The 25,252-nt window shown below is 45.5% G+C and overlaps 1 protein-coding gene across 1 annotated transcript in view; it reads right to left on the bottom strand.

Annotated features, from left to right (window-relative positions):
• Positions 1–63: 63 nt before the first annotated feature.
• Positions 64–25,252, bottom strand: part of MAML1 (mastermind like transcriptional coactivator 1) — a 244,824-nt gene continuing 219,635 nt past the window's right edge. The window contains 1 exon segment of the mRNA XM_030213414.1: positions 64–4,526. Coding sequence (XP_030069274.1) covers positions 3,529–4,526 — 998 coding nt within the window. The 3' untranslated portion in view covers positions 64–3,528.

Here is a 25,252-nt window from a genome sequence, read left to right as displayed (position 1 = left end):
TCTTCCAAGAGACCACCAGCAGAATAACCAGAGCCCTCACATTAAAAAACAAAACACAGCAAGTTAAGTTTTCATACACTAGCAAAATACTTGTATTTATTTTTTTTTTAATAATGATAGGACAGATGTGAATGATCTCATTTTTGGTGTGAAACAGGGTAAGAAGTAGAAGAATAATGTATTAATGGGACCCTTTATACATTAAAAAAAGTCTTAAGGTTAGCATCAATTTCAATTACTCTCCATTTACAAGCATACATCTTACCATACCCCCCCCCCCACAAAAAAAAAACAAATATAGAATTATACAGTTTTTTAAATCTATAAAAAGTAAAAAATATACAGTCAAAAGATCTAGTTCTTATTCCATCTTTTATATAAAACTGTAAACATTTATTTACACAAAGGAAATGTGTATTACAAAAACATGAGCACCCTTTTTCTGGATTCAGGTTTTGGAAGGCAGCGGATATTCCACAGTGAGTATCGGCCAGACCATTTCCCCCAACCCCCCCCTCCCCCAAATAATTTAAAAAAGCCAGAAATGGCTGAAAATGCCCAGGGTACATTTCCTATATGTTATTGCTTGGAAGCTTCAGTAATCTGTACAGAAACAGATGCAAGCATAAAGCTTGAGGACGCCACCACCTCTCTTCATATCCCAGTCACTCCCAGTCTATGCAAAACACCAATCTACCCACCTGTGAGAAGTGAGCAGTGTGATAACAGCATAGATGGCTGAAAGGCTGCACATTTTTTTGTGGTTATCTGCTGGAATTGTTCAGAGACTGTGCCCTATTTTCATGGTCTATACCATAGGTACGACAGAAGAAAAGAGGGCTCTTCAGAGGATAATGCAGATATAACGGAGTGAGCAGCAAGGATAGGAAAACAGCAAATGACACTTTTATTAAACTATATATGAAGACTGTGTGAGCAAGAGGGAAGGAAGGTTAAGATAAACATATTTTTTCTAACAAAAGTTGATGCATTCTCTTTCACCCCTAGTCAAGCATCTAAACTATAATCCAAACTTGTTTCTGCTTAATAATGAAGTTGCTTTTGATTCTGTTCTGTCCTCACTCCTTTTGTGGCTTATTTTTCAGTGAGGATGAAGTATACTAACCCCTACAAAGCCTACTATAGCATCTTAGTATCAGTTATTTAAAAAGCAGGAGATGATACAAACCCCCACTCCCTCAGAGGCACAAGGCACACTGGTGCAAAACAACTAGCAGCATGTAAAAAAAAAACAAACAAACACTGATCAAATCATGGGATAGACACATGATCAAATCGTGGGATAGACAAGACCTTCTCCCGGATACCAGCAAATAGTTTAGACAGCATCCAAGCAACTTTTTGAGTGCAACAGCAAAGCTTACGTTGAAAGTATGCTCAGGCAGATCAACCTTTGCTGATGGCCCTGTCTCTGTCTCCAAGGGCTGCTTTTTTTTTTTTTTTTAACTCAGGTACATACAAACTTTTTGTATTTTGGTTTCCAAAACTGCTACCTCCCCTCCACCCTGCCCATTTTTTCTCTTAAAGTAAAAAGAGCCCTAATTAAATAAGCAGTGTGATCCAGTCACCTAAATGTCTTTGATTCAATGTTCTCCTACAGTAATGAACCAGTGAGAACAGAGCAATTTCAATGATCTAGTAACACTGGATAAATGTATTTTCACACATTCTAACAAGATTAAAACCAAAACAAAAAAGGTACTATTAGTGTTAAAACACAATTAGAAAAGTGCAAACCATGATGAGAAGAGAGGGTGATACAGTGTAAGGATTTGAGAAAAGCTCTTCAACAAAGCAGAATCTTCTATCCCTCCAAACTTCCATGTGTCCACCGTGGAAAAAACTGAAGTTCCTGGGTGCAAGGACTTGGTAGGACTTTCCACCATGTCATTTCATCTCAAACTTGTCCATTCATACACCTGAATCATTCCCCATACCTTAGCAACAAAAGTCATGGAGCTAGTGCCACACAAGTAAGTAAGCAAGCAAGCAAGACTGTCACCTTTCTGGTTTTGGCAATGAAACAATAGATTTTGTGGGTTTTGTGATTTTAACATAAAATACATTTTATGAAATTCAGAGCTGGGCCAGCCAGTGTTTGAAATGTTTTGAGGCTTGTGAATTGATTTATGAAGTTACTTTTCCTCCTCACTCTCTTGTGTGATTGGATATGCAAGGTCACTGGGACACTTGCTCTCAAAAGACCAGTCACTGCTATTAGAATAAAAAGAATTTTGGTAGTTGATGAGGGCTTTGAATCCCAGCTATTCAAGCCACCTGTTATTGCTTTTCCCTCACTTGGAGCTATGGCTGTGACTGCACAAAGACAGTATAAGGTGTGCCAAGCAAGCAGTGTGCTCCCAGAAAACCTGAGTCTGAGCAAAGGCGGCCCTTAAGCTGGGTGATGCAATGCAGACCCCTTAAAGAACAACTTCCACACTGGGTAAAATTTTTAGTTGGGCTGATAAAATTTTAAGTTCTTCATATCTTCGAGAGATATGTATATCCATAGATTTTTTTTCCATCCCCAAGGCCTCATGCTACAATGTCATCAAGATATAATGGCAGATTAATGCAACAAAACTCACACATATTTTATATAAGAAACAGAGGAAAATGTTATATGTAAAGGATGTTACTCCTTTGTTCAAGTTCAGCCCAGTGAAAAACTCATTCATTAAGAGACTTGCAAGACAACAGCCAAAAGTAGAATAGGGGACTAAGTGAAACCAGCTTACTGTTAGGCCCAGGAAATCCACAATGTCAAGAAGTTAGCTAGTAAAGATTTCAGCCCAACTTTTGTCACTGTCAATGAAACTTCTGTACATTACTGGGCAATGACTGCTGGACCAAAAAAATGGTTTTCCCATTCACTGATCCAGTCTTTTTCCTCTTACATCAGGAATATACAAGCTTGAATGCTTTCTCAGATTGTTTTTCACCAATTCCATTACTCAAACTGGTAAAACACTCAGACAAAGCACCATCAGAAATACTCTAAGTATCCTCTCCAAGGGAAACAAGAACCTTTCAATATAATGGCAGCAGGTGCAAAGGTTTCTATAATACCACACCTCATGAGAACAGTACTTAAGTATACTATTAAAACAGAATTTGTTTACCTTATTGCCATATCTCAATTACTAAACTCTTGGCTAGGGTACACTGTCATTTCTGATTGGCAAGCAGACATTTTGGAAACGATACTGGAATTTACAGACTTAGGATCTGACCTGGGATCTCTAGCTTCCCTATATCTATTTCTGTTTGTGTGGCAATCAATGAAGTAGGTAATTTGTCAGTATGAAGCCTTAAATTGTGTAAGCTTGTCACACGACATCAAGGCTGTGCAGGAGGAAGCAATAGTTCCCAGTCTCTTTTTCCAACCATTTCCTTTAATGTGTGCATGTTTCTTTAATGTCATAAGCTTTTGGTCCAAATTAAGTTTATATTTCTTGAAAACTTTCAAAGGAAAAAAAATGCCTACACAAAAAATAACTCTAGCTTTCAATGACTCCCTAATAATTCATCCAAGTCATTCATCCATTCCTCAGAAGTCCTGTTTTTCAATAAAGAGTCAATCAGGTCTGCATCCCCAGACAAATTCTGCAATCCACTACTGCCTGATTGACTACCGTAGGCAAATGATAGCTCCTGATTGGGTACCCTCACTTGGTAGCCTTGACTACAGTGCAGGTTGGTTCTATTAGGCATTTGCTGATTGGGGTTCTGACTGAAATTAGTCATATCTGGAACAGGCTGGTTCAGGCCAGGCATGACCTGCTGGGATGGTGCTGGCTGCTGACTAGGTGGGTTTGTCCTTTGTTGTGCACCTAATGATGATATTATCTGTCCAGAAATAGCAGAGTTCATCGATGCTATGGACCTGTTTGAGCCGAGACCCACTTGAGGTATTCCTTGGGCAAACTGTTGATTGGCCATCTTGAGATGGTTCTGCTGAATATGGAAACCACTAGTGGCATTGAATGGTCCTAAATTGTTATTGCCTTGAGCCTGGTTATTGACAGTCTGCATACCCTGGTGCTGCCAAGATGGGTTTGGAGCTGTCACAGCTGCTGGTACTCGTGCCATCTGGGGTTTTGATAAGGCTGCGTTTAATGTCCCTTTACTATGCTGTTGTGCCAAGTTTGAGTTTGCTAGTGGGTTTTGGCTATAACCAGTAGAAACAGCATTACCCCGACTCAGACTTGGCTGCCTCTGCATCTGTGTTTGCCCATTAGTAATGGCACCCTGGGTTGTATGTGCTGGAACCATTTGGGTTATGCCAGGTGCCATGCTGTACACTGCACCTCGTTGAACACTCTGCATGCCAGAATTATACTGCGCAACACCTCGATCTTGCTGGTTGGAGCCAGAGGGCACAGAAGGTACAGCACTGTGTCCGGATCCCATCTGAATCAGCGACGAATTCTGAGGAAACATCCGTGGACTACTGGAGTTGGATTGCCCCAAACTATTAACTCCGGGAATTGCTGGAGATGACCCTGGAACACAGTGAATAAATTCTCTGTTAGCTTTTGATTGTGTAAAACTCAGAAAACATGTGGGTTCATACTTGAGCAAACAAGATTTAAAATGCAGCATTTAACACACAAGCACTTTTTTGTTGCCTAATTTTCTTTGAGCTTCCAGTGTAATTGGAGCCAAAGCTGGAATCCGTCACTGAGAGCCTTCCCCTCCCAACTCAGCCCAGCAACTGCACCAAGGGTTCTCAGTCAATGAATATAAAGCTCGGCTCCTTCCTGAGTCCATCTAATGTGGACCTCAAAGTCAGACCATGAATGCTGCTGCTGAGCAATGGCTGAGACTCTTCAGCCCTTGCTAACCCAGAACACAAAAGACCTGATCTTGAGATTAAGCTCAAAATAGTAGTTTGTACTATTTCCCCTAAGCCATCAAGCTGAACCAAAGATTATATAACAAAACAGAACCCTTACTCTCTTCGTACAGATGAAATGCCTGGGTAACATACATGCCCTCACAAAAGAGGCAGGTTCCACAGTAAGAGAAGATGACAGCAGAAAAAAAAGGCTAACAAGTTTGACAAGCTACTGCTTTCTACACAACAAGGAAGTGTGTCTTTTGTAATGATTTATTATGTATGTGATTTGGAAACCACCTAGAATTGTATGATAGAGCGGTTTAAATTTTTTTTTAATAAATAAGGATATATCCCAGATGTAGAGCATGACTGCTTATAGCAAACTTTTCTGTATTTAACTGCCCAAGGTGGTGTACAGCAGGTACATCTTGAAATAACTTACAATTCTGTTACGCAAGGTGGTGTACAGCAGGTACAGCTTGAAATAACTTACAATTCTGTTAACAGCATAATAGTAAAATGACCACATATAAGCAGATATACAAATAAAGAGATAAACTTAGAGATGGCAAATTGATTCCTAGTAATAGGACTAACATGATAACAGTATCAGAAATATAACATTTAACAGCACTGCAAGGCAATAAAAGAATGATAAATGGTGTCATTTAACTCCTGCTGACATAATAGGCAGCACGTAAGAACATTCATCTAGCAGATATGATACTCAATGTCAGCACAATACAAATGAACCACCTTAATAGGCATGCACTAGAAAACCAAATTAACAGATATGATGCTAACACTGTTTGTACAATACATTTAAATATCTTCATAGCATAAATGCACAGGTGGTGAGTCTTGCAATTAGAAGAAAGTTCTGAAATAAGGGTGTATAGGATGAAGGTGAAAAAGGACAGAAAGGGCAGGGAATTCATGGAATGAAGACTATCTGAATTTAAGAAAATTTGGGACGAGTACATAGGATCTCTAAGGGAGAGGAAAGGTTATCATTTAATTAGTACTTGATATACCACCTTTCAGTGCAAATAGCAAAGCAGTTTACAAATAAATCAAACTATGCCAAAAGAACTCCATAATATTGATAGGATAACATATAACTAGACCAGTAGATAATTAAAAAAAAGCACAACAGAAAAATCAAATAAAATCATAGGACAAAAACAAACATAAGGACAGTGATATAAAATAAACAATAATGAACAGGAGCAGCCCAGAAGGCCATCCCCTCAGACAAGCTATACCACAATATCAAATACCATGGTAAACAAGTATGTTTTCAGTGTATTTTTATTTGGACATGAAAGTTCTAATCTAACATAAGCAGGATGTGAGTTCCATAAAAGAGAAGCAGATAGATGGTATGGATGAGCAGGGATGGATAGACCTTATGGTCTTTATCTGCCTTCATTTTTCTCTGTTTCTATGAAACATTTTAATAGAGGCAAGTGCAGTTGATATATATGAGGATAAGATGGGTAATACAGTCTGTCTTCCCCATAGCCTTACAAAACTACCCCATCAATCTACCCAGCTATGCCAATTCCCTTTATATACAATCCTCCCTAACACCTACTTCACTCTTCCATTACTTAATCTTTGAACATTACCAATTGTATCTGATACCCTGTAATATCCATGTCATCATAAAACTCTGTAAGCCACATTGAGCCTGCAATATGTGGGATAATGTGGGATACAAATGCAATAAAATAAATAAAAATAAATACATTTGTACTCAACCATGGCAGGTAGATGAACATATAAGATTTGCCATATTTTGCACCCCATTCCTCTCTTTTCCACAACCCATACTATGTGGTTGCTGCCTGAACACATGGAGGCCTATTTTCAAAGCACTTAGACGTACAAAGTTCCATAGGTTACTATGAAACTTTGGAAGTCCAAGTGCTTTGGAAATGAGCCCCATGGTCTCCTAGATCCTCTATAATAGCCTATCCATCAGACTTGACAACATGAGCACCTACATTTCTGATAGGCCTTCAAGCAGTAGTTATACTTGCAGACTGCCAAACAGACTCAGCTGCATAATAGCCTGCCTTTCCGGTAGGACTTCCAATATCTCATATTTCCCACCTGCCTTTCATTTATGGCAACCCCTTAATTAGTTGAGGATTATTAGAGTGGGCACTTCTGAAAATATACATCTATCATCCCACTATCGATTGTCATTTTGCTCATCTATGCTTATCTTGTATTCTCAAAGTCTGTTACCATTTTAGACCATCTGCTCCTGGAGGACAATCTATGTTTCCTTTAATAAAATATTCCTGACATCTTAGGGGAATTTATAAAGCTTTGGAGTTGGAAAGGAGACCCCAAGGGGTTACTGATGGGAAAGAGGGGGGGGGGGGGGGGGGGGAGAATACAGGGAATTTGTTTTATGTTGGTCTTGCTTGAAATAGCTTGAATATGATGCTTAGTTTTGTACTTTGCTGGGTTTTTATCTTTTCAATAAAGCTTTTCCAAATAAAAAATAAAAGTCTGACATTGTTAACTCTCCCCCACTTTGAACCCTCATATCCTAATCCCCTATTCTAAATCAGTGATTCTCAAACATGAACTGAGAAAGCAACAGTCAATGAGGCTTTCTGATATGAGTATGCATGAGAAATTTACATACAATAAAGACAGTATATACAAATTTCTCATGTATTAACGTAGAAGCTCTTTTCACTGATCCACATAGCATACTCCACATTTCTAACACTAAAAAAAAAAATAGAAATACTAAAAAAGTAAAGAAGAAACCAAAAGGCCTTGATTGCCTACATCTTTATACCCTTTGTCACAGCATACCGAAATTAGTTCCATTTCCAAGAATTGCCTTAATAAGACCCCTACATTTCATAGAGCCCACTTGTGGCCAATCACTGTAGCCCAGTTGATTCAACTCCTGGTTGAAAAATTAAGCTGTTTTTTTTTTTTTTTTTTAATATGCCTAATATAGAGCTGCTGAAAGAAATAGGACATAAGATTATTCAAAAGTTACAGATTGGGAAGAAAACTACAAGAAAGTTTAAATATGTTTGAATATCCTGGTGAGCATCAATCTGGTCATCTCTGTAAAGTCAGTAACTATAGGTTAAGGAAACTGATGAAGGTTGCTGTGAAGCCCAAGATTACTTTAAAAGAGCTAGAGAAACCTCTGGCTGAGATGGGGGAAATACTGACTTGAGTATCAAGATTAATCCACAAATATGGGCTTGGTAAGAGGTGGCAAGAAATAAACCACTGCTGAATAAAAGCCATGACATACCATAACATTTGCAAAGAAAAACTCTGGAGACACTGCACACATGTAGAGAAATGTTTTGTGGTCTGATGGAGTGGAAGAGTAGCCTAGTATGGAGTGGAAAGAGTAGCCTAGTGGTTAGAGCATCAGTCTTGACATCCAGGGGTGGCCAGTTCAAATCCCACTTCTGCTCCTTGTGATCTTGGGCAACTCATTTAACCCTCAATTGCCTCAGGTACAAAATTAGATTGTGAGCCCTCCAGGGACAGAGAAATACCCAGTGTACCTGAATGTAACTCACCCTGAGCTACTACAGAAAAAGGTGTGAGCAAAATCCAAATAAATAAATAAATAAATAAATAAATAAATAAAAAATAAAATGGGGTCACGTGACGTGCTGGGAGCGTTAACAGCATAGAAGCTGAGCTCCGGGCCCCCGCTCCTCTAACTGCTCGGCCAGCTAACTAAAACAGCAAATAATCGGAACCCGAACTCAACCCAGACGGTTAGAGGGTGCATGGAACCTTTTCTGGTCCCTATGCCGACCGGAACGTCCAAACGAAGCGTAAAAGTGGAAAAAGGGAAACTACCTCCCTCGCCGGCGGAGCCCAAGATGGCGGACAGTGGGCGAGGAACAAACGAGGAGTTCTCAGAACGACAAATTACCCAGCTGACTACGGCGGTAGTGGCAGCCTTGGAACCAAGATTTCAATCATTGGCAAACCATTTGGTGAAGCTGGACGCCAACATGGCAGAGTTAACTAAGCGGACACACGAATTAGAACAAAGAGTGTCCAGCGTGGAAGACGCGGGTAACGCTAACCAGCCGCGAATGACTACCATAGAACAAGAGCTTAGGGCACAAGCAGAGAAACTGGAAGATCTTGAAAACAGAGCACGGCGCTCAAACCTGAGGCTGGTTGGACTTCCAGAATCGATAACTGAAAAGAACTTGGGTCCTATTTTAGAAAAATGGCTACAACAAGAATTTGCCCTTTCAGACAGTAGCGGGGGATTCTGCATTGAGAGAGCACACCGGCTGGGAAGGTTTCAAGCAGAGAAGCAGAAGCCCCGCGTGGTCATTATAAAAATACATAACTATATCCATAAAGAAGAGATTATGCAAGGATACAGATCAAAAAGGGACACTTTACAATACGATGACCAACGGATTCTAATTTTTCCTGATTACTCAGCAGGTCTGCAAGAAAAGAGAAGGCGGTTTCATGCGGCATGCTCAACATTGGCGGAGAAGAAAATCCGCTTCACACTGGCATACCCAGCAACTCTCAAAATCCAGAGAGATGGGAAGTGGAACTCCTTTACTTCAGAGAAATTGGCCATGGACTACATAAACAGAGAACTGGGTCATCAGGAAGAGGCTTCATGAAACAAGACTGGGTATGGACTAATTTGGTATCTGTTACTTTGAAATTGGTGTTCTGGTGGCTTGTGGGGCTGAAACGGACCACAGAGGTTAAGAGTTAAAGTTGACTGAATGTTTGAGAGGTTATATAAATATTAAGATCACAGGGGAGCGGGGGCCAACGCAGAGAAGTGACCTTGGTGGCGACAGATGACGTCACTACACAATAGTTATGTTGGGGAATTTCAGGGGGGGGAAGAGGAATGGTTAGAACGAGATAAGTTGATACAAGGTAAAGGATGGGGGGAGGGTGGGGATGAATGTGGACTGTTCTAATTGGGTACATAAGATAGAAGGCTGTGGAACTAATAAGGAAGGGAAGTGGAATAATGGAAAGACTTGGTTGGGTCCGGAGAAGGGCTGGGATCCGGGCACCAACAAGATTAACAAGAAGGATACACTGGGAGAATGTTTGATAACTGGGCTCGCCAAGCTATAAAATAATTACATGGAATGTGGGCGGAGTTTCATCCCCACTAAAGCGGGGGAAGATCCTCACACATCTGAAGAGACTGGGTGCTGACATTGCCTGCATACAGGAAACCAGACTCTCTGATGAAGAACATCAGAAATTACAGAGAACATGGGTAGGACACGTAGACTATGTGTCATCAGGTAAAAGAAGAGGGGGGGTGGCGATCCTATATCGCAAACACCTTGTTTACACATCAGAGGTCATGTTACGGGATGAGAATGGCAGATATCTATTAGTTAAACTTAATTTACAAGGGTCTGAAATATTCTTGCTATCTGTATATGCGCCGACTCCCTCCACTCCTGATTTCTTTTCAGAGCTATTACGTATTATGTTACCATACAGAGACAAGAGATTAATAATTACTGGAGACATGAATATATTGATGAATCCAAATATGGACTGTAGGGGAAGACGGAGTGAAGGGGTGGAGGGAGCTGGGGATGGGGGGGTCCTCTCGACGTTCGCCTCTGATCTGGGAGTGGTGGATGTTTGGAGTTCTCTGTTCCCCGAGGTAAAAGACTACACTCACAGATCTAGAGCTCACGGGTCCTGGGCCCGTTTAGACTACATGTTCATATCTAGCCAGAGCTTTCCCAATGTAACAGCAGCAGGGATAGAACAAGAGCTGATCTCAGACCACTCACCAGTGTGGTTTCAGTGGACCGATCAAAAGGGAAGTCAGACAGCCAGGACATGGAGATTCCCAAATTATTTAATAAAAAATACAGATTTTACGAAGTTCTTACACAAAAAGTGGGAGGAATTCACCTTACATAATCAGGAACACAAATCCGACCCAACTCTGTTCTGGTGCACTGCAAAGGCGGTGATGCGGGGGGAGATCATCTCTTATGTAACGGCAAGAAAGCGGAAAATCGCAGCCAGTATCATTAATCTGTCCGACCGATTGGGCAGAGCAAGGCATGCATATCAGCACTCCCCGACCCAGGCCAATAGGGACAATTATGAGGCACTACAGACCACCCTAAACGCATTAATACACGAACAGACACAAAGAGGATTAACATTTTATAAATATAGGCTACACAAACATGGTAACAAACAAGGGGGCATGCTAGCAAAGTTAATTCGGCCATGGGCGGGAAACCGGACTATTACGGCCATGCAGAATGAGAAGGGAGAAGTAAAGAATAAAACTGCAGACATTTTGGAAATAGTACAGACATATTTTAGAGAACTGTATGACTCATCTGGCTCACCTTCACAACATGAGGTAGAAACACTTATGACTAGAGCCGGGATGCCAAAATTAACTTCAGAAGCCCGGGACCATTTAGCCCAACCCTTACAGTCGAGGGAATTTCAGAGGGCTATCCGAGGTCTAAAACATAACTCGGCGCCTGGGATAGACGGGTTCTCGGGTGAGTTCTACAAAGCACTACAACTGCCTCTGATTCCTACTTTACTTGATTATTTTCAAGAAGTGACAGTGAGGGGGGAGTTCCCGAAACATGAAAACACAGCCTTAATTACTCTAATATTAAAGCCAGGAAAGGAGGCATCAGATCCCGACTCCTACCGCCCAATATCGCTCATTAATGTAGACATTAAACTCTTCTCAAAAATAATAGCTAATAGATTAGCAGAACACATTTCAACTCTGGTGGATGCTGCACAAGTTGGATTCATACCAAAAAGACATTCAGTTTTACATGTACGGAAAATCCTCCTTGCTATGGCACACTGTAGGAGCAATAATGACCCCCTGATGCTAGTGAGTTTAGATGCCTCCAAGGCGTTTGATCATGTCAATTGGGGGTATCTGTTGCAGTCATTGGAGTGGATGGGACTGCCGGAAGAGGTCATACGGATCATCCGGGTACTGTACACAGGTCTGGGCGCACGGATCATAGCAAATGGTAGTCAGTCAGAATGGTTCCCAGTCATGCGAGGAACGAGACAGGGATGTCCCCTGTCCCCGTTCCTCTTTGACCTTTCCTTGGAGCCCCTAATAAGACTTCTGAATGGCTCCCGGGAGATTAGAGGGGTACAGCTGAAAGGAGAGGAGGTCAAAACGTTCGCATATGCTGATGATATTTTCCTGGTTCTTCGTGAACCCCGGAAGTCACTGCAATATGTCCTAGATGCCGTGGAGGAGTTCGGCAGGCTCACGGGATTTGCTCTGAACTTGCAGAAGTCCGGGGCACTGGCAGTAGACAACGCCATACGGGAGAGATGGCAAGGGATTTTCCCATTACAGTGGGCAGAGAAGGCCTTAAAATATTTAGGAACAATGATCCCTCGGGATGGGACCTCACTGTACAGAATCAATGTGGGCCCCCTGATGGAAAGTACGAAACAGAGATTATCTTTGTGGCAGACTTTACCTTTATCAATATGGGGTAGAATCGCTCTCTTCAACATGATTATAGCCCCGAGATGGCTGTATCTCTTCCAACAGCTACCCCTATACTTGAAAGGGAAAGACGAGAAGGCCTTGGACAGGCAGATTCAGAGATTCCTATGGAAGGGGAAACGTCCCAGATTACCGATGTCAGTGATTACAACACCACGGGAACAAGGGGGAATGGGACTCCTGAGCATAAGGAACTTATCAATTGCTAGTGCAATGCGCCATATAAACGACTGGTATCGGGGTACCCAAGAATTTTCGGCTACAGGGATAGAGACTACTATTTTCCCCCGAACACACTTTAGTTATTTGTTACATTCGGGCACCCGACTACCAGCACTTGCATTTAAGAAGCACCCCCTGTTACAATCACTTAGGAACACATGGCGGTGGGTGTGTAGGAAACATCACTTCACGACTAAAACCACCCCACTATTAGCCATCACGAATAACCCCGACTTTCCTCCGGGACAGGGCAACAGCATCTTTAGTCAATGGGCCACGAAGGGCATTCTTTATTTAACACATGTAGTCGATGAGGAGGGGAAAATAAAACCTTTCCAGAAATTGGTGGAAGAATTTGGCATACAAGAGAGGCATTATTTTGAATATTTGCAGTTGAAACATTACATAGCATCGCTGTTGTGGACCGACTTAACAGAGGATGTAATTGACACTCTAAAAGAGACATACACACTGGGGGCTCAGTTGTCAGTTCCTCTCAGGTTCCATCACCAACAGCTAAAAGACTCTACCTCGGAAATAGATTACGGGAGATTAGCTCGAGATTGGTCAAAGGAACTAGAAGCTGAAATAACGACGGATATATGTAAGGAGTTTATTAAAAAATTATACCGGTTGCAGTTACCAGTTACACAGTGTGAGAGACAATATAGATTTCTATTAAGAACATATATGCCACCTGAGAGGGCGGCACATGTAATGGAAACTTGTGATGGGACCTGTCCTAGATGTGGAAGAGGAGAGGCGGGCTTAGGTCACATGTTCTGGGGATGCCCCTTGATCGAGGAGTTCTGGGGGGAGATCACTCAAACATTGCAACAAATGTGGGGATGTACAGTGGTTCGAGACCCCCTTCTCTTGTTCTATAAGTATAAATTCACGGGGCCACCTCCTCCAGGGTTTAAACGGTTCATGCATTTGACATCATTACATGGGATTTCCACTATTTTAAAATACTGGCTGACTGACCTGAAACCACCACTGACATACTGGAGAACACAGTTAATCTATCAAATGAAATTAGAAAGATGTGGTGTCCACTCGTTGGAATCGGAAGAAGGGGAGAAATTCCGCACACAATGGGAACCTTTGTGGTTAACCATGCCTTCCAAAGGCCGCAGCTATATTCTGAATATTTGAACACCTGAATAATCCACAGGGAGGGGGGGGGAGGGAAAGAAGACAATCACTTGCAGCAGGTTACACAGTTAATTTAAGTTAGATTGTACTCACAGTTTAAAGTAAACTTATTGTTTATTGACCGGTGGAGATGGATAAAGGTCAATCGGGTTACCGGAAAGGGGGAAACAGTCTAACATAATTGTGTTTAAACAATGTTATTGATGTGTTCTATGTATTTGCTGATGCAGATTGCTCTGTTGTGTGTTTGTTTATACATGGTATCTAGTAACCATAGATCCAACAGAGGAAGGAAGAGGGTGGGTTAGGGAGGTAGGGAGAAAAGGGTAAAAATTTTGATGATGGACTTTACTGCTGTAATTATCCTGAGAGTGTATTGAAGGCATTCATGCATAAGACTGGAACTAAATGGTTAATTTTGTCAATCATCAATAAAAATGTTGAAACATAAATAAAATAAAATAAAGGTGAACTTGTTTGTCTCAACAGCAAGTCAATGTATGGCATAAAAGACACACACAGCATATCACCCTGCTAACACCATTCTTATAGTAAAACATGGTGATGGCAGCTTTATGTTACAGGGATGTTTTGCGGCAGTGACAATAGGGAGGCTTGTGAAGATTGAGGGAAAGATGGCAGAACCTGGCAGTCTGCCACAAAGCCAAAAATGGGAAGGAAATTCACCTTTCAGCAGGACAATGCAAAAGCAATAAGGCAGTGGTTCAGTAAGAAAAAAAAATGAACACCCTTGCGGCAAGATAAAGCCTTTATCCATTAGAAAACCTGTGGCAAGATATGCAGTCAACAGATTATCCCAAATCAACTTGAAAAGGCTGGAGTTATTCTGGTACAATAAGCAAAAACTGCATTATCTGCATTATCCTGCTGTGCAAAGTTGGTAGACACTTACCCTAAATGATTAATGACATTTTGGAGAAAGAGTCTCCTATCGACTATTGAGTCAAGGGGTATAATAAATTATGCAATCAAGATTTTTTTTGTTTAATTACTTTTCCTAATATTCCTATAATTGCTCATTCATATTGAAGTATATAATATATTCTGTGCAGATCGGTGAAAAACTCCTGCAGCAGAAAGTGAAAACTGTACAAGGATATGAAAAATTACAAATGGATTTTATTAGCCAAAACTCTGCTGCAGAATTTATCAATTTTTGTTGCAAACTGTCACAGTAAGTTCAAGTTTCAAGATTAATAAGCTCTTGAAACTCCAATCAGCATATCTTCTTGTTTACATACATAATTAAATAAGACGCAGAAGGAAAAATTACATCAGCATTAATATAAATGTATAAGAGGTATCATATAGCGAATGATACATACCTGTAGCAGGTGTTCTCCGAGGACAGCAGGCTGATTGTTCTCACGACTGGGTTGACGTCCACGGCAGCCCCCACCAACAGGAAGAAAACTTTGCGGGCGGTCTCGCACGCAGGGCATGCCCACCGCGCATGCGCGACCATCTTCCCGCCTGTGCGCAACCGTTCCCGCTCAGTTGAATGACAAGCAAAGGAATGAGTAAAACGCAACTCCAAAGGGGAGGAGGGAGGGTAGGTGAGAACAATCAGCCTGCTGTCCTTGGAGAACACCTGCTACAGGTATGTATCATTCGCTTTCTCAGAGGACAAGCAGGCTGCTTGTTCTCACGACTGGGGTATCCCTAGCTCTCAGGCTCACTCAAAACAAGAACCCAAGTCAATTGAACCTCGCAACGGCGAGGGCATAACAGAAACTGACCTACGAAGAACAACTAACAGAGTGCAGCCTGAACAGAATAAAATCGGGTCCTGGAGGGTGGAGTTGGATTCAAACCCCAAACATATTCTGCAGCACCGACTGCCCGAACCGACTGTCGCGTCGGGTATCCTGCTGGAGGCAGTAATGTGATGTGAATGTGTGGACAGATGACCACGTCGCAGCCTTGCAAATCTCTTCAATAGTGGCTGACTCCAAGTGGGCCACTGACGCTGCCATGGCTCTAACACTATGAGCTGTGACATGGCCCTCAAGAGTCAGCCCAGCCTGGGCGTAAGTGAAGGAAATGCAATCTGCCAGCCAATTGGAGATGGTGCGCTTCCCGACAGCGACCCCCTTCCTATTGGGGTCGAAAGAAATAAACAATTGGGCGGACTGTCTGTGGGGCTGTGTCCGCTCCAGATAGAAGGCCAACGATCGCTTGCAGTCCAATGTGTGCAACTGACGTTCAGCAGGGCGGGTATGCGGTCTAGGAAAGAATGTTGGCAAGACAATTGACTGGTTAAGATGGAACTCCGACACCACCTTTGGCAGAAACTTAGGGTGAGTGCGGAGTACTACTCTGTTATGATGAAATTTGGTGTAAGGAGCATGCGCTACCAGGGCATGAAGCTCACTGACTCTACGAGCTGAACTGCCACCAAGAAAATTACCTTCCAGGTCAAGTACTTCAGATGGCATGAATTCAGTGGTTCAAAAGGAGGTTTCATCAGCTGGGTGAGAACGACGTTGAGATCCCATGACACTGCAGGAGGCTTGACAGGGGGCCTTGACAAAAGCAAGCCTCTCATGAATCGAACGACTAAAGGCTCTCCAGAGATGGCTTTACCCTCTACACGATGATGGTAAGCACTAATCGCACTAAGGTGATTCCTTACTGAGTTGGTCTTGAGACCAGACTCTGATAAGTGCAGAAGGTATTCAAGCAGGTTCTGTGCAGGACAAGAACAAGGTTCTAGGGCCTTGCTCTCACACCAAACGACAAACCTCCTCCACTTGAAAAAGTAACTCTTTTTAGTGGAATCCTTTCTAGAGGCAAGCAAGACACAGGAGACACCCTCAGACAGACCCAACGAAGCAAAACCTACGCCCTCAACATCCAGGCCGTGAGACCCAGAGACTGAAGGTTGGGGTGCAGAAGCGCTCCGTCGTTCTGCGAAATGAGAGTCGGAAAACACTCCAACCTCCACGGTTCTTCGGAGGACAACTCCAGAAGTAGAGGGAACCAGATCTGACGGGGCCAAAAAGGCGCTATCAGAATCATGGTGCCGTGGTCTTGCTTGAGCTTCAGCAAGGTCTTCCCCACCAAAGGTATGGGAGGATAAGCATACAGGAGGCCGTTCCCCCAATGGAGGAGAAAGCCATCCGACGCCAGTCTGCCGTGCGCCTGTAGTCTGGAACAGAACAGAGGCAGCTTGTGGTTGGTCTGAGAGGCGAAAAGGTCCACCGAGGGGGTGCCCCACTCTCGGAAGATCTTGCGTACCACTCTGGAATGGAGCGACCACTCGTGCGGTTGCATGACTGCTCAGCTTGTCGGCCAGACTGTTGTTTACGCCTGCCAGGTATGTGGCTTGGAGAAGCATGCCGAACTGGCAAGCCCAACTCCACATCCCGACGGCTTCCTGACACAGGGGGCGAGATCCGGTGCCCCCCTGCTTGTTGATATAATACATTGCAACCTGATTGTCTGTCCGAATTTGGATGATTTGGTAGGATAGCTGATCTCTGAAGGCCTTCAGTGCGTTGCAGACCGCTCAGAGCTCCAGGAGGTTGATCTGAAGATCTTGGTCCTGGAGGGACCACAGTCCCTGGGTGTGGAGCCCATCGACATGAGCTCCCCACCCCAGGCGAGATGCATCCGTCGTCAGCACCTTTGTGGGCTGCGGAATTTGGAATGGACGTCCTAGGGTCAAATTGGTCCGAATTGTCCACCAGTGCAGCAAAGTGCGGCAACTGACGGACAGGCGGATGACATCTTCTAGATTCCCGGTGGCTTGGCACCACTGGGAAACTAGGGTCCATTGAGCAGGTCTCATGTGAAGATGAGCCATGGGAGTCACATGAACCGTAGAGGCCATATGACCCAGGAGTCTCAACATCTGCCGAGGTGTGCCCTGCTGAGACGCTCTGGTCTGGGAGGTGAGGGACAGGAGATTGTGCGCCCTCGCTTCGGGAAGAAAGGCCTGAGCCGTCTGTGAATTCAGCAGAGATCCTATGAATTCCAGAGATTGGACTGGCTGGAGATTGGACTTCGGGTAATTTATCACAAACCCCAGCAGCTCCAGTGCACTGCATGGACCGACGAGCTCCTGCCTCTGAGGTGCTCTTCACCAGCCAATCGTCGAGATACGGGAACACGTGCACCCCCAGCTTGCGTAGATACGCTGCAACCACCACGAGACACTTTGTGAACACCTGTGGTGCAGAGGCAAGCCCAAAGGGCAGCACACAATACTGAAAGTGCCGTGTCCCCAGACGGAATCGCAGATATTGTCTGTGAGCTGGCAGTATCGGGATGTGAGTGTAAGCGTCCTTTAAATCCAGGGAACATAGCCAATCGTCTTCCTGAACTTTTCTCGGACCAGATATTTGTTCAGGCCTCTCAGGTCTAGGATGGGGCGCATCCCCCCGTTTTCTTTTCCACAAGGAAGTACCTGGAATAGAATCCCTGCCCTTCCTGCCCGGGTGGCACGGGCTCGACCGCATTGGCGCTGAGAAGGGCGGAGAGTTCCTCTGCAAGTACCTGCTTGTGATGGGAGCTGAAGGATTGGGCTCCCGGTGGGCAATTTGGCGGAGTGGAGATCAAATTCAGGGTGTGTCCGCACCGCACTATTTGGAGAACCCACTGGTCGGAGGTTACGAGAGGCCACCTTTGGTGAAAAACTTTCAACCTCCCCCCGACTGGCAGGTCGTCCGGTACGGGTACTTTGATGGCGGCTATGTTCCCATGGATCCAGTCAAAAGCCCGTCCCCTGCTTTTGCTGTGGAGGCGCAGGGGGCTGCCAAGGTGCACGCTGTTGACGGGAACGAGTGCGCTGGGACTGTCCTTGTGCCTGAGGAGGCCTTCGGGCCGGCTGGGTGTACCTACGCTTGCTGTAGGCGTAGGGTGCAGCCTGCCGAGCCCGGGAAAAACGTCCACCTGTAGAGGTGGATGCTGAAGGCGCCCGGTTTGACGCTGTGTAGTTGGTCCACCAACTGCTCGACCTTCTCGCCGAAAATGTTATCCCCCCGGCAAGGGACATCCGCCAGCCGCTGCTGGGTGCGGTTATCCAGGTCAGAGGCACGCAGCCAGGAGAGTCTGCGCATCACTATACCTTGGGCCGCAGCGCTAGATGCCACATCACAGGTGTCATAGATACCCCTGGACAGAAACTTTCTGCACGCCTTCAGCTGCCTGACCACCTCCTGAAAAGGCCTGGACTACTCCGGAGGGAGCTTGTCGACCAGGTCCGCCAGTTGCCTCACATTGTTCCGCATGTGGATGCTCGTGTAGAGCTGGTATGATTGGATGCGGGTCACGAGCATGGAAGATTGATAGGCCTTCCTCCCAAACGAGTCCAGAGTGCGAGACTACCGCCCCGGGGGTGCCGAGGCGGTATCCCTCGAACTCCATGCTCTCTTGAGAGCAGAGTCCACGAACGCCAAGTCATGAGGAAATTGAGGCCGCATCAACTCTGGGTCTGAGTGGATCCTGTATTGGGACTCCGCTTTCTTGGGGATGGTGGGATTAGATAATGGCTTCAACCAGTTCCGAAGCAGAGTCTCTTTGAGGACATTGTGCAACGGCACCGTGGAAGACTCTCTAGGTGGTGATGGATAGTCGAGGACTTCGAGCATCTCCGTCCTCGGCTCATCTACAGAGACCACGGGAAAGGTAATGCAGATGGACATATCCCTGACAAAAGAGGCAAAGGAAAGGCTCTCAGGAGGCGAGCGCTTCCTCTCCGGTGAAGGTGTAGGGTCAGAGGGAAGGCCCACAGACTCCTCTGAGGAGAAATATCTGGGGTCCTCCTCCTCCCCCCCCCGAGGCCTCCTCCTCGGTGTCGGACATGAGCTCTCTCAGCTCAGACCTCAACTGGGCCTGTCTCGGCTGCGAGGAACCACGTCCTCGATGATGGCGCCGAGCGGTGGACTCCCACGCCGGCGGGGACGAAGCTTCCCCCATCGACGTCGACTCCACCTGCGTGGCGGTCGACACCGGTGCTGCAAGCAGCATCAGAGGCCTCGGCATCAGGCCAGAGCACACTGGCGCCTCCATCAACGGCGCCGGGGGTGCAAGCACCCCCTGTGCCGGCAGAGTCTGGCGCATCACCCCTTCCAGGATTCCGGGAAGGATGGCTCGGAGGCACACGTCAAGGCCCGCTGTTGGGAAAGGCAGGGGGGCCGGTGTGGGTGCCAGAAGCTGCTCGGCAACCGAGGGGGAACGCTCCTCCTGGCACTGCCGCTTACTGGGCGTCGAGTCATTCCTCGAAGTACCGGAGCTGGCAGTCCCGTGCGACGTGGGCGACCGATGACGGTGTTTCTTTGCTTTCTTTCAATGCCCGTCATCGGCGCTCGGCGGAAGAGACGAGGAGATAGAACCCTCCCCCGGCCTCGAGGAATCGGATCCAACAGGGTTCGGTCCCGATGGCCCAGGGTAGAGGGAGTGGCCGGGGCAGACTGCCCGTGCGGCCACTCACCCCCGCCGTCACCGGCAGGCCAACTGTACCTGTACTCCTGGGGTCGGTGCCAGGGTCGGCGCCGATTTCGTCGACATCGGTACCGGTACTCCTGGGGTCGGTGCCAGGGTCCGCGCCGATTTCATCGACATTGGTACTGGTACCGAAGACCCGGCCGTCGAGGTCGTCGTCGAAGGGCTGGCGCAAGTTCTGAAAAGACGGTCCCGAAGAACTTGCCTCGCCACCTGTGTCCGCTTCCTCAAGCCGAGAAACACGGTGCACGCCTTGGAATTATGCTCAAGCCCGAGGCACTGGAGGCACCAAGCGTGAGTATCGGTCCGCGAAATCTGCCAGCCGCACCGACCACACTTTTTGAATCCGCTCGGGACCTTCGAGGACATCGACGGAAAAATCGCGTCGGCGAAGTCAAAGTCATCAATGGTGGTGGTGAAAAGCACACCCGAAAAAAAAACGACCGCGCGGCCACAAGGCCGCGACGAAGCGCCCTCGCGGCTAAAAACGACGAGGACACTCTTTTTTTTTGATTTCTAAGAAAAAATATGCGTACGCGAAACAAGAAAAAAGCCGCGGCTAGGCCGCAATCCGGTTTCCGGAGCTGACAAAGAGAGAGACGATAACACGTCTCTCTCCAGCGCGGAATAGAAAAAAAACTGAGCGGGGACGGTCGCGCACGGGCGGGAAGACGGCCGCGCATGCGCGGTGGGCGTGCCCTACGTGCGGGACCGCCCGCAAAGTTTTCTTCCGGTTGGTGGGGGCTGCCGTGGACGTCAACCCAGTCGTGAGAGGAAGCAGCCTGCTTGTCCTCGGAGTATATATATATATAAGGCACCACCAATGTTCTAAATGAAGCCTCCAGCCGGAAGTGTGAAGGGGGAGAGATATCCGGTTTCCCCATGAGTGTCTGCCCCGCCCTCACTCTCTCTGTAACACAAACAGTGAAGGAAAACACAGCAAAGCACGAAATCAAATCGCTCTCTCTGTAACAGTGAAGGAATCAGAGGGGGGAGGGGAGAGAGGGCAGAAGCCCCCACTATCTCTGTAACACAAACACAGCAGAGCAGGAAACTTAACACTGAAGGACTGGACTCCGAGGGGGGAGGGGACAGAGAGCAGAGGGGAAGGGAGAGAGGGCAGAGGGCAGGGACACACACACTCCCACTTGTACACAGAAGAAAACCTTGCTAGCCCCCGTTTCATTTGCATCTGAAACGGGGCTTTTTTACTAGTTTATATATAAAAATAACGCAAAGTAAAAGAAGAATAGGTAAAAGATTTCAAGGTACAATGCTCCTCAAACCATTCTGAATGTATTTTATCAGTAAAATGGAATAGAAAACGTAAATAAAATATTATTAGCCTGATGTTCCAGAACTCAGTCTACGTTTCTACTGAGCTTGGTAACAATAAAAGTTAGAATTCAGGTAAAACCAGTAAACGTGGCATGTCTTGAGGTCTTCAGATTCCCTGCTGCAATCATGGATTATGGAAAAATTTAAAGGGACTGAACTTCTAGAATTAAGTGGCATTCAAGAACTAAAGACTTCTAAAAAAACGTCTTGAGTCCAGTCATATATTTATATGTTTTGTTTTGTTCAGGTTCTTTGCTCAAACTTCAAATAAATTGGAGGAAGTGACGTCACTGAACGTGATGGCTGCCTAAGCAGAAAGCTCCGGCCAGCCTCTGAGCAAAAACAAGCATCATCGCAGCTGCTGCACTCAGAAAATATCCGAACATAGAAACGTGTTAGAAACGCTCCCCAACCACAATCAGATGAGTTCCCAGGCATCTAAGCCGGATTTATCTGGGTTTGCATACGCGGGGGCCTGCCGCATCAACCCACGCGGATGACAGGGAAACGCGAGCGCCAAATCCTAAGCGCAACAAGCCACCCAGAGTTCATCGCTGTTATTTCTTTCTGGTGGATCTATAGAGCAGGACCTGGAGCCCCTACAAGAGATAAAGCAATGGCTGCAGGAGATAAAGACGGATCTAAAAGCGGCGCGCAACGACCTGGCCATCCTAGGGGCGGATTTGAGAGGTGAGATCGGGGCGCTGGGAAACCGAGTGGAAGAGGCAGAAGAGTGACTTGAAGAGCATGCGGAGTCGCTCACCACGTTAGCACAACAGAGCAAGGAGGCACAGGCTGAGTGAGGCATGTCAAATATGGGATAAAATCGAAGACGGAGAACCGAAGCCGGTGCTGTAATATACACTTTTGGGGCCTGCTTGACTCGCCATTATACTCTGATTGCGAGGCTGTGATACAAAAAATGGCAAGTGCGTTGTTGGCAGAGGCGCAGATAACATTACACCCCGCAGAAATCCACATAGAGCGAGAACACCGGTCCCTGGGGGCCCCAAGATCCAATAAACCTCGTGACCTGATAGCCTGTTTTTCAGACTTCAAGATAAAGGAAAAAAATCATGCAAGCCTCCCGAAAGATAGCACACTTCAAATGGGACAGTTATCAAATTGAAATATAACAAGATCTAGCGGCGTCTAAGCTGAAATGGCGGGCGGAACTCAAACACTTTACTCAGTTTCTGCGCTCTCAAGGAATTTGATATCGATGGGGTTACCCATTTGCTTTGAGATTCTATAAAGAAGGCAAGTTACACCAGATTCAAACGATCGAAGAGACGGCAGGAATATTCCCAGAAGCAGCTGCTGGTAAAGAGAATGGCACAAACCGTTCCTCAACCCCACCAAAAGAGGCTCGCCCGCATTGGCAGAGGGTCACGGCAGGAAAAGGCAGCTTACAGCGCCAGCAGTCAGACTCTGCTCTTAAATCTGCAGGCCTTAAGGCGAAGGCATGAAAATATCTGTGATCATATTAGATATGATTTAATTGGACTGAGATCTTCTAGAGGCATAGGCCTCCTGGCGTAATATCGGTTCTGGTGAGTCATGGACTGGAAACTCTAATTGTCGCAGGTGGATTAAAAGTCTGAAGCTTTGATTGACAGAAAGGTGGGAGTCACTTCCTTCTAAGGCGCCCTCATGTTTGGGAAGGAGAGGTGCCAGATTAATGAAGGAGGGAAGGGAGGGGGGTTGGGTTTGGGACGGGTTGCGGGAGGGGGGTTATATTGCTCTACTGGAATGGTGGCAACTCCTCAGATGTTTACCGTAATGTTTAAAGTTTTAACAATGTGCACTAACTTGGTTAATGTAAAAGGTATGTCATGAATGATATCACCTTTCTTACACTTAATGTCTTCGTACTTCAATAAACTTCTTTACCAACATACATCTTCCAGTCTTTGGTATCCTTGGTCGCTCTCCCACTTTTTTTTGTTGTATTGTTACTTTTACCGTGGGGCGTCTTAAGTTCTCCGTCTTTTGGTGGATTTCTTCTCACAAGGAATTAAATTCACCAGTAAAAGTGTCAACTTCTCTTTAAAAGAGATCCGACGCCTACATGCAGATGTGACATTTGCAAAAGAAACGCACTTACTCCCAAACTCATGACCACCTGTGTGGGCATAGTAGATACTACCACCTTTATTTTGCCTCTAGTTAGATGGAAAGAAAAAAAAAGGGGGTGCTGATAGCTCTCTCCAGAAAATACCCTTGGCAGGTGAAACATATAGTCCGTGATAAGAGGGGGCACTATATTCTTGTGGTTTTACAGGTGGGAATAGAGGTATTGTCCCTTCTAAATATCTATGCCCCCAATGAGCGTCAGGGGGCCTTCTTTGAGGAACTGTCAGGGCTTCTTTCCAAACACGTGGAGGGCACTTTGTTGATGGGAGGGGATTTCAATCTTACCCTATAGCCAGAGCTGGATAACTCCACAGGGGGTATAGTATATTCCCGACAGGACCGCTTTAAACTTCGTAGTTTTATGGGGAAATGGCACCTGCTAGACACTTGGCGCCGGCTGCACCCCCACACTCGCAATTACACATACTACTCTGCAGTTCATCACTCTCACTTTCATACTGACATGTGGTTGGGCCCCCCTAACCTACTGCTAAGCACGAAGGATATACAGATCCATCCTAAAACGTGGCCCGACCACGCTCCCCTTATTCTAGAGATGGAGCTCAATGTGTTATCCCCCCCCCCCCGCGACCCCAGTGGCAGTTTGATGATGGTCTCCTGGTTATCTTACGCTTAGAGAAAGAGCTTAAAGACTAAGTGGAACTCAATGATAATGGAGAGGTTAATTCTGTGATACTATGGGAAGGCCTAAAAGCAGTAATACATGGAAGGGTTATAGCATTGCGGACTCATATAAGGCGACAGGCGAAATCCCGCTCCCAAGAACTACATACAGAGCTGTCCACTTTGACCATTCAAGGCCAACGGGGCCCATCTGCCCCCCCCCCCCCCAGGTCGAGGAGCGCATCCATGCTATCCAGTTGGAGCTCCGTGAGCTCCAGCTGGCAGAGATAGCAGACCACCTAGAGAGTTAGGCAAACACATTTTGAATCTGGAAATAAACCATCCCGACTCTTGGCACAAACTAAAAAAACAATTCACCAGCAGATTTATTTATACGATACTAGACGATACAGGGAAGATATGCACGCGATTAGAAGAAATTCAGTTAGCCTTCTTAAATTTTTATAAAATGCTGTATCGCCCTGATATCTCACCCACAGTACTGGAGGTTCACGAATATCTACAGGAAATACAACTCCCAAAAATAGCTATCTCCCACGGGGAGGCATTGTCAGTGCCAATAACTCTAGATGAAGATTTGGAGGCCATACAGGATATGCTCACTGGGAAAGCACCGGGGCCAGATGGGTTCACCAATAACTTTTTTATAAATGTTACCGCTTTTCTATAAATGTTTTATAAACTTCTTGCCCCGCTGATGGTTCGTGCTTTCGGCGAGCTGGAGTGCCTGCCAGAGCTGCCATATTTTTGGCGCTTGGCATACATCACCATCTTGCTGAAACCGGGAAAAGATCTGCAGCAATGTGGCTCATATCACCTGATCTCATTGTTTAGTTCGGATTATAAATTGTTTACAAAAATCC

This window comes from Microcaecilia unicolor, chromosome 8, assembly GCF_901765095.1.
Source record: "Microcaecilia unicolor chromosome 8, aMicUni1.1, whole genome shotgun sequence".
In the NCBI taxonomy this organism is placed as follows: domain Eukaryota; kingdom Metazoa; phylum Chordata; class Amphibia; order Gymnophiona; family Siphonopidae; genus Microcaecilia; species Microcaecilia unicolor.
Note: the sequence above shows the minus strand (reverse complement) of the source record. Positions and strands in the feature narration are given on the sequence as shown.